This window comes from Anarrhichthys ocellatus, unplaced genomic scaffold (genome assembly GCF_004355925.1).
Source record: "Anarrhichthys ocellatus isolate YVR2014 unplaced genomic scaffold, GSC_Weel_1.0 scaffold883, whole genome shotgun sequence".
Lineage (NCBI taxonomy): Eukaryota > Metazoa > Chordata > Actinopteri > Perciformes > Anarhichadidae > Anarrhichthys > Anarrhichthys ocellatus.
This window is the reverse complement of record NW_022280857.1, coordinates 4,129-14,389: the sequence shown is the minus strand read 5'-3', so window position 1 is coordinate 14,389 and position 10,261 is coordinate 4,129. Positions and strand designations below refer to the sequence as shown.

The 10,261-nt window shown below is 42.6% G+C and overlaps 1 protein-coding gene across 2 annotated transcripts in view; it reads left to right on the top strand.

Moving 5' to 3' along the window:
* LOC116377086 (para-nitrobenzyl esterase) overlaps positions 1-10,255 on the top strand; it is a 12,518-nt gene extending 2,263 nt beyond the window's left edge. Inside the window, exons 3-9 of one of the 2 annotated variants that reach the window (XM_031838630.1) lie at positions 539-646; positions 2,787-2,983; positions 4,012-4,211; positions 4,299-4,357; positions 5,757-5,924; positions 8,049-8,276; positions 9,078-10,255. In XM_031838630.1, coding sequence (XP_031694490.1) covers positions 539-646; positions 2,787-2,983; positions 4,012-4,211; positions 4,299-4,357; positions 5,757-5,924; positions 8,049-8,276; positions 9,078-9,220 — 1,103 coding nt within the window. In that variant the 3' untranslated portion in view covers positions 9,221-10,255. The remainder of the gene's footprint in view (positions 1-538; positions 647-2,786; positions 2,984-4,011; positions 4,212-4,298; positions 4,358-5,756; positions 5,925-8,048; positions 8,277-9,077) is intronic. The other variant, XM_031838631.1, reaches the window with a different exon arrangement.
* The last annotated feature ends 6 nt before the right edge of the window (positions 10,256-10,261 follow it).

Genomic DNA, 10,261 nt, shown 5'->3' with positions numbered 1-10,261 from the left:
TTGTGGCTCACAGTGTTTGTGGCTCACAGTGTTTGTGGTTCACAGTGCGGCTCCAGGAAGCTTTCAACAGCATCCATGTGGTTGTTGCTTTGAAGTCCTAATGGCTGTTTGAAATAGAAGTCTTCACCCTTACATTAACATGTGAATACGTAATGAACGTTAATGTGACAAATGGAGAGGATTTATCTTCTGTGTTGTTTGCATCTTCGCACACTGTGAGACGCTAATTAGAGTGTTTGTGAGTCGAGCTGGGTGTAATTTTAATATATTACGTTACATAATCCAAACCCACTGTGACCCTGATGTGAAATGACCCGTCGAATGAGAAGAGATCCTCGCGTGACTCGATGGAGGGGTGTGTGTGTGTGTGTGTGGGGGGGGGTGAGGGAATCCTTCGTGGCCCCATTTCTTCGTGTTCCATTTAGTTCAGGGAGCTACAGAGAGCTGCTTTTTTATCTGACGGAAAAAATGGGACCCCGGAAACAAGGTCACATCGTTGTCAATCGCCCCCCCCCCCCCCATCCTCCCTCCTCTACAGGGAACTATGGCTTCATGGACCAGATCGCAGCTCTGAAGTGGGTCCAGAGGAACATCCACATGTTCGGGGGAGACCCTGAGAAAGTCACCATATTGGGACAGAGCTCAGGTATGAACTGTGTCATTGAGTCCTGCTGTGAGAATTCATTAACCTTCATTTAACCAATGGGAGTTTCACACATGCAAACACTAATAACAGACTTATAAAAGAATAACATTATAAAATGTTAATTACAATAAATGGATAAAAATGCAGAAATAACTACAGAATGATACTGATTTGTAAAAAGTCTGAATTCAAGTCTCTACAAGACGACACTGTTGGGAATAACAGCCTGACAAAAAGGGGTTATCAGCAATATGTTGGGAACGTAAAGGAGCGTGTTTGGGTTATCAGCATCTAAGAAACTAAATTCTTGACATCAATAGAATTATTAATGTCAGTAACAATTATTAATGATTATTAATAACGGGGCACCACCCTGCGAACAGGGACCAATAACCAAACGATAAACTAAGTCTCATAATTAGTGTTCACTCACAATGTCAACAGTCTGAGTACTATTACACATTCAGAGTGAAAGTGAAGGTTTAAGTTCGAGCACAGACCACATATACAGCTATTATCACAATACACAAAGTAATCACAGACAGCTGCTCTTTAAAATATAACAGAGTTTATTACGTTCTAATACTGATGATCTAGTCAACTAATATCTAAACTAACAACAGCTATACATTCATGAGCACGCTATCTAAAATCAACAGACGGTTGAAAAGGGGGGGGGGGAGTGTGTGTGTGTCTGTGTACGTACGTACGTACGTACGTAGGGGGAGGAGCGAGGGAACAGCTCAGCGACGTATGACGTAGTTGGGTCGTGGTGACGTTTCTCATGCGGAGTCAAAATGGCGGATAGCCAATAGGAGACCTGGCGTCTAGTGCCGGTAGCCGTTTAGCACGTAGCTACATTAGCTCAAAGGTGTGTGTGTGTGTGTGTGTGTGTGTGTGTGTGTGTGTGTGTGTGTGTGTGTTAGTAAAAGAGAAGGGAAAGGAACAAAACAAAATGAAATAAAACAAGAGATTAAGATCCTTCGCGCCGCGCTGGAGTACGGAAGATTGCTCTCTCAGCCAGGGGAGCAAGAACCGCGACTCTTTGTCTCAGCCGGCGGTTCTGACCTCCTGAACTGATGAGAAGCAACTTCGACCTCACTGCGGCTGTCTCGACACGAATCACAGTAGCATGAAATACACGCTAACTTCTACACAACACTAGCAATTTTAGGGATCGCCAGTGTCGGTGATCCTAAAGCATACACCACGTTATAAAAACGAACAGTACTTTAAGCACACGAACAAGATAAAATAAACACAAATGAACTCTCTAACTCTGCCCAGACTCTATTTCGCCTTACGGTACGATGCGATCGTGGTGATTAAGGGGGGGGGGTTCTTCTGAGGGGTTCTTCTGAGCTTCGGTGGGCTCAGGCAGCGCGGCTGCGGGCCGCGGGAGGTGTTCTCTCGGTAGGAGAGAATCGCTTCGTCTGGATCAGGGCTTTTCGCGTCCTTATGACCGGAGCAAACGAGGCGCTTGGTGGAGAGTGGAAGTTCTCTCTCTCTCTCTCTTTCTGAAGAAGTCTTGCTTCTTCACTTCTGCAGGAATAAAAGGGTTCACTTCGTGGATACGAACACAGATAAAATAGACAGTTTGGTGAATTTGGCCAGCGAATATAAACTGTTAGACCTAGGATTTGGTTGAAAAGGGAAACAACGTTGGTGTGCTCCCTAGATAGACGGAGGTCAAAGGGAAAAAGCATTGAGGTGGGGTTTGCAGGTAGTTTTGTAGAACAGTGGCTGAACCACAGGGGTCCTGGGGTGTCTTGGCTCTCGGCCAATTAGATTGCAGCGCTGCTTTCAGGTGACTTCAGGAACACAGTTTTTTGGGGGGGGAAACTCACACCCTAATGTGAATTTCTTCAGAGTTGGGGGTTTGGTGCTCAAACTACAATCAGGATGAAACCTTTGCTTGCAAAAGGGAAGGCCTGACTCTTTGTTCCACAGCACATGTCGAAGCCATATAGTCAGATCCCAACAACATGCAAGTAACTTTTAAATGACTTGTTTTCTGAGAGTTTGGTGCTATGCTAAGCTAACATTGTAGCAGCTCCATATACACTCAAAATAACGTCATCTAAGTGTAAGTACGTCAGCGTGGTTATTGTTTGTGCCATATGGTTTATGGTTTATGAAGGTGGGACATCGGTGTGGATCATGATGACATCTCCGCTGGCGAAGGGTCTATTCCGCGCAGCGGTGGACATGAGCGGCTCGTCCGTCCTCAACGCATCTCTGGAGCGAGCCGAGTCCGACAACCTGGTGTTCCTGAAGAAGACGGGCTGCAGAGACCGGACCTGCCTCAGACGTCTGTCCATCAGACGGGTCCTCGAGGTAGGACACGGACGGACGGGTTGTCTGGGCTAAGAGGGAGTTTTGAAGTTATTTAATAGCTATAAAAGAAATACAGCACGGTAGTTATTCTCTTTTTAATAGTTTCTAATGTTTGAGGATTTCCCAAAATATCAGATTCATAGCTCATCTTTATGATAAATTGAGACATTTGGATGGATTATTGTGTCCAAAGCACCTGAATGAAAGTTTCTAATCTTACATTTTAATGAAGAAAGTGGAGACTAAACTTAGTTCAAAGATTTTTTTTGTTACTGTGGAACTCAACAGAGGTTTTCCAAACCTCATTAAGATTTATTGAATTCAAAAAAAGCTTTTATTCAATTCAATGTTTCCACCATAACCTGAAGATGAATTATGAATAGTGTATTTTATGAAATAAAATAACAAACAAGCTGCTACTGAACATTAATATGAGCATCAGTCATGTTGAGGTTATTACGGTCTTTAAAATGTCACTTCGACTTTGAACAGCATGTTTTATTTTGCTGCACTTTAAAATTGTAATAAGTTGACTTCCCTTTAAAATAAGTCAGGAAACAGTTTGCCCAAACACTTTAAGTGAGGTGGATCGCTCACTGTTTCTAAAGCTGAAATTGATTGTGTTTAGTTCATTCATGTCATAAACTTGAGCATAGTTTACTCAAAATGATGAATTTAGTTGACTATAAAATGTGAGTTCAGACAACTTAAATATCTGAGTTATGTTAAATCCGTCGCTGTATTGTTCTTCTAAAGTCTATTTCTCTCCATTTTTCTTCCATTTGTACGTTCCATTCTAATAGTTTCACTAGCAGTACTTTAGTTAATGTAACCCTCTGCTGACCAACATGAGAAGTACAAGACTAGTAGTTTAAAACGTGTGACTGCTCGTGTTTCTCCACAGCCAAATGTTTTCATAACCTAGTCGTCTTCTGGATTGTGTGTCTGAAGTTTTATGGTTTTAAACATCACATCATGAGCTCTGTTTTCTCCTCTTAGCACCTTTTAATCCCTAAATATTCCCGTAGGCCGTCCCGTGGCAGGACTACCCCTCCTGGGCCGCAGGAGACTCCTCAGATCTCCCCACCAGAGAGCGCTTCATTGGGCCGGTCGCCGTGGTGGACGGTTACGTCTTGGAAGCTCCGCCTTTCGAGGTGTGGGAGAGGAAAGGAGGCCACAGCGACGTTCCTTTTGTCGTCGGGACGACGGAGCAGGAGGTGGACTCCAGGTGAGAGCTCACCTGGTTCAGGGTTCATCTCCGTCAGCTGTGATCCTCCATCAGACTGTACTGAGAGTTCTGTGTTTCCCTCTGCAGCCCCGTGGCTGCAAACATCTCCATGTGGACCTGGAGGGACTACCAGTGGTTTGTAACAGGTAACATCTGCACAGGTAACATCTGCACAGGTAACATCTGCACTGGGAACATCAGTGTTAACCCTCTGAACTCAAAGCAGTTTCAGGGCTTTCTTTCTCTCCTGTCACATTTTTCTTTGTGGCCTTCATTTTGAACTGTAATCTAAAGTTCTGCTCCTCTATAAAACAGAACCATCATGACTAGAAGTAGAGATAACTAGAACATGTCTTTAGTGCAGAATAACAGTTATGATGTCATCAATCATAAAAAAAGAAAAGAAGCAAGTAAAACTTCTTTAATAATATATTTTACAAAAATTGGCAAGCAATGGAATCTATATAACTTGTTCCCAAGTGTTCACAAGTGTTACCAATATTGGAAAAAAATGGAGGCTCTTCATGTTATAAATATTAAATTATTCTCCTCTCTCCTCTCCTTCTCTCTCGTCCCTCTCCTCTCTCCTCTCCTCTCCTCTCCTCCTCTCTCGTCTCTCTCCTCTCATCTCCTCTCCTCTCTCCTCTCCTCTCCTCTCCTCTCTGCTCTCCTCTCCTCTCTGTGTTCACTTCCTGTAGTTCAGTCAAAGTGTCTCCTCCTTGTTGTCACATGACTGTTGGTCTCAGATGAATCAATCATGACTTCATAGTTTCACTGAGGAGCTCACAATGTAATGTTTTTTTATAGAATCTGTTTAGTGTAAACGGTTTATTTGGCACATAATTTTAAATAAGACCTGTAGAATAAAATATTTATTTGGGGCGAGATTTTAAATGAGACATGGTGAATAAACAGTTTTTGATGAAATATCACAATTTTATGCTTTGCTGCTGTTGTGTTTTCTGATAGAAGCATGTGTCACACATGATGTGTTCAAGGACTGTCGGAAGGATGAAAATCTTACAATAGTGCTGTTTTTTACAGCTTCTGGCTGTGATGAACAGTGTAGTTTTGGCAATTGTTTAAAGAAAACATGCTTTTCCATTCTGCCTGTGGGTTTTGGGGTTCAGAGGGTTGGCTGTAAGATAGAGCTGATGTATGTCTAGAGTCTTTTTCAAGTCCCAGGTTTAGGTTCATGGGGCCCAAGAAAGGGACCACAAATTTGGACAAATCTATTTGAATGATATCACAGAGACAATCAATGACGTAAGAAGAATTTGTCTTTGTCACTACCAGTCAGCGGAACATAAAGTCGCTTGTCATCTGCATAACAGTGGACATTCATATTTTACCTACGTATTATTATCTGACCCAAAGGAAGCACATGAATATAAAATAGTACAGGACCAAGAATAGAGCCCTGTGGAACCCCACAGTGTCCTTAGTACCGACACAGTCTTCAAGGGGATTTATAAAGATCATTGGTGGAGTATATTCCTGTTATTCCTGTGAATCATCGTCTCGTCACCTCTCTGCTCCTCACAGATAAACTTCAGTCCTTCAGTGGGAATCTCCCCACAGAGGCGTTGGAGCTGTATCCGAGCTCCGTCCCCTGCCCCACCACGGACCGCTGTCTGGAGAGGGCCTACACCACCATGGTGTCCGACATCAGGGCCACCTGTCCTAACAACGACCTGGCCCGGAGGGCTGCAGGTAGAAAAGCACATCGGTTTCCACATGGAGAGCAAATCAATGATTGGTGATGAGTCAAGTACAGTTAGTTTTATTTATAAAGTCCAAAATTACAAACATGCATCCTCGATTGAGAAAAAGAAAAAGACCCAAATAAAACACCAACAGGGAACAAATGTTAGGAAGCTCACCAGAGGATGATCGATGTGTGTCCAGAATAAAACAACATCATGAAATGACAGTAAAGACGATCAAATGACAGAAATGAAACATAGAATGTGAACATATATCAAAGAGAGTCACATGACCTCCTGCTGCGGTCGAAGAGTTTTCCTTTATTAGAAAGGTTCCTACTGCAGTGAAGTGACCTGAAAGTCTCTGAACAGAAAGCTACAGGAAGGTGCTTCAGTGCTTCCTTTCCTATCTCCTTTAGCATAGGGAACACTTTACCAAAGGAAAGGAGATAATAACGTTGCACCTTTCTGTCCTAACAAAGGGCATTATAATATACTATAACTATAATAACTTGTCTCTGTTGACACATTCAAACACAATTTTTCGGAGTTGAGATTGTGTGTTGGACAGCGATGACTTCACTTTAACAGGGTTCACTTTGTTTGTTGTTTGTAATACGAATTAAATAAGTGGATTTCAGGTCACAGGTGTTTTCCCATACTTCCACTGGGAGTTGTAGTTTTCCTGTAAACAAACATTCAGTTTTATTAAAACATGTTGACTCCTTGAACTCTGACAAAAGACATTTTATTCCTCATTAAACATTTAGAAAGTGATTCAGTATCGTTTACATGCAAGTCTTCTTTTTCTTCCTCTTCTTCATCTTCTTCTTTCTATTATTTTTCTTCATCTTCCTGTTCATTTTCTTCTTCTTTTTATCTTCTTCTTCTTCCTGTTCATCTTTGTCTCTATTGTCGTCTTCTTCTTCCACCTCTTCCTCTTCGTCCTCTTCTTCTACCTTTGTTGGCTCTTTTCTTCGTTGCATCTTAATGTTTGAACTGTGTTTTTATCTTCATCTGTAGAGATTGTCATTGTTTAATTTCAAACCCTTTGAACTTGTTGTCATATGTCATCTGTTCATAACTGACTGTGTTATGAGTCATCATGTCATAACACTTCATGTGTGTTCATATTAAATGTCCCCTCAGTAGAGCTCTGTGCCTTCACACAGGACGTTAGTTTAGTTCAGTACGAGCTGTTTTATTGTGAAAAACAGATCTGGAGCGTCTCGTCTCTGATTGGCTGCTGCAGCTCCTCCATGACTTTGTGCTTCATGCAGCTCTTTTAGCCTGCGGGGCTTGTTAAGCTCAGTCAGCGGAGATGCTCTGAGTCAACTGACATTCAGCTGTTGTGACAGGCAACTGCAAGGCTTGCTGGGTGATTTGGTTTATGATGCACAGCCTGTTATTATTCCCGTTGCAGAATAATGGCCGATCTGGATTGACGGTGAATGAGGGATTTCAAGGCTCATCACACTTTTATTTTCAGCAAAAAGCTTCTCAAATCATTTTGACTCAGATATTCAATAAAAACCAAATTCAGCAGAAGGGCTTAAAGCCTGGAGATGTGTTTTTTCTGAGAATATTTATTGAAAAGATCCAAAATCAACAGTAATTGTATACAAGTCTTGTGTGTGCATTCTAATATCTCTTCTTCCTCTGAGCGTGGATTCATCCGCCGCTGAAAATAGTCCCCAACAAAGTCTCTATTTTGGTTTGTTTGATTAAAAAGTACATTGATCAGCTGTTTTATCTGTGAGGAGTTTTGAGAGATGTGCGTCTTCAGTAGGAACCAATGGGCTTTGAGCTGAGACAGGAAGTCTGACAGAATTCAAGTATTGAATTATATTTAAACATTAATGTTTCTGGATCAGAGTCTGAGAACAAACTCATTTAGAGAAAACGTCCTTTAAAGAGATGTTTAGTTACATTACAGTCATTTAGCAGATGCTTTTATCCAAAGCGACTTCCAATTCAGATTCCATCACATTCATGCACCGTAGGCACGGCTACGGGAGCAGTGTAGCGTCTCACCTGGTGTGCAAACTCTTGATTCTACAGATTTATGGAATTTGTTTTAATATAAAGTTATTTCCTGTTGATATAAAATGAAACCTCTCCCCATGTTTAGCGGCCCTCCACAGTCCCGTGTACCGATACGTGGTGACGCACACGCCTTCGGGACCCGTCAACGTGTCCACCGACCTGCTGCCGTTCTCCAGCCGCTTCTCCTTCCACTGTCTGGACGTCGTCGCCTTCTTCGGCGGGCTGGAGTTCGTTCTGGGGAAACCTCTCTCGGATCGGGACGAGAGCTTCCGGGACGTCGTCACTCGTCACCTCGTCCACTTCGCCAAAACAGGTGAAGATGCTTCCTGTGTGTTTGTGCATGTGTTTGCTTCTGTTTCTCTTCTGAGACCTGCAGCATCAAACCCTGACCCACGGGTGCACTGTCACTTTAAGTAGTGGACGACGTGTGTGTTTGTTTTACGTTGTTCTGTGTTCGAAAATGTCCTTTAAATCATAAAATCCTGCCTCAGCAGCACGCATTTTACAGAGGGAAGTCTGTAATTTGATCATTTTTAATTTGACATTAAAATAATAAAAAATTCAAGAACACACCAAACCATGTCCTCATACAAGAAACAAAGAGACACTCATCGTGTTTAAACCACCTGACTCGTCTAATATCTTGTGTATTTAGGAGATTAAAAGTGTTAAAACGGTTTTCATACTATTCCTCTAACTGACACATTTAAGAGATGTAGTAATCAGTGTTGGAAAACAGGAGCTCAGACTGGACCAGTCCATGAAGTCTGGTGTTTTGCTGCATTTGGAGTCCTGAAGAATGTTCACAAATATCACTGGAAACGGTCAGAGTTCACTGTAATAGAGTTTATTCTTTGAGCAAAGAAATAAACCCAAGCAGACACCAGAGACTAACTGACTGCTCTGCTCTGAACATGGTCTCATATAGCTCCTCCGTCTGGGGCCAATGCTCCACAAACAAGCACAGAAAAGAAAACACAAATATTTAATCTGAACATCTCTCTGGTCTGGAACAAGTCAAGAAAAGTCAAATATGGAAGTAAAATGACCACAAAGTTGTGGATCGTTACGTGTAAAGTTTCTTGTGGATCACACTTCTTCTTCCGTCTTGCAGGTAAGATGGAGGCTGAGTGGCCAGAATACCCAGCAGCCACTGCTCTCCTGTCCGACCGGCTGTCTGTGGTCCAGAACTACTCGTCGGCTCAGTGTCAGCTGTGGAAGGAGAACGGCCTGTACGCGTACGCCTGGACCAACTGAACAACTGACCGACCAACCGACCAACTAACCAACCGACCAACTGACCACAGACTTACTGGTTCATCCCCAGACGTCATTAAAGTCACTGCTTTGTTACACCGAGGTGATCTCATGTAGCCACTTCTCCGTCTCACCCGGCAGCCTTTTGAAAAACACACTGTACGTTTTGTCGGTTTGAAGTAACGTTTGAGTTCACTTTGTATGAACAACAGCCATATCTGTGTTTAATATCTCCAGATCTCCATTAACCTCGAGGGTTGGTTCACCAAAATGACTTAAAGTAGATGCGGAAGTATCTTGAAAATCTGCATTCTCTCTAATGTCCACCAGGGGGCGACTCCTCTGCTTGTATAGAAGTCTATGAGAAGATGAAATGAAGCGAGAGTGCTGAAGTCGCTACGATGCGATGACATCACTCCTCGCCATCATTAACGTCCACTAACAGCTCGTTTCTGCTGCTGACCGGCTCACATTGTTGTTATAAGTGTGACAGAATGATGGGAAGAGCTTCACTCAGAGAAGTCTCGTTCTGAAAGCTTGTGTTGCCAGAAGACAACACAAGGTGGAAACGAGAGCGGCAGAGTGTGTTGTGTCAGAGTACAGAAAGCATATTAGTGTAATCTGAAAGATGTATACACATATTTAGATGACTTCGACAACGTGGATGTGACGCAAGATTCCAGAACGAGACTTCTCCGATGGAATAAATAGACGGGATCTTTTGGGTTCTTTCCATGATGTTGTCACACACTCATTATACTGATCAGAAACAAGCTCTCTGAGTGGACGGACAAACGTTTTTTATTCCCCAATAGTCACAAAAATATGGAAAATAGAGTCCAGGTTGAATAATATGGACGTTATTCTTTAAGAGTGGAGGAGATGGAAGGAAGCATTTAGACAGAAGTGATGACGAGAGTAATTCTGTGCTGTACAGTCACATAATGAGGAGTGACGTTACAGTAGAAACCTCCCACTGCTCCGTCTACCCTCTGGATCTGATCAACATGAACACCAGTAGAGTTTCTGATCAACATGAAC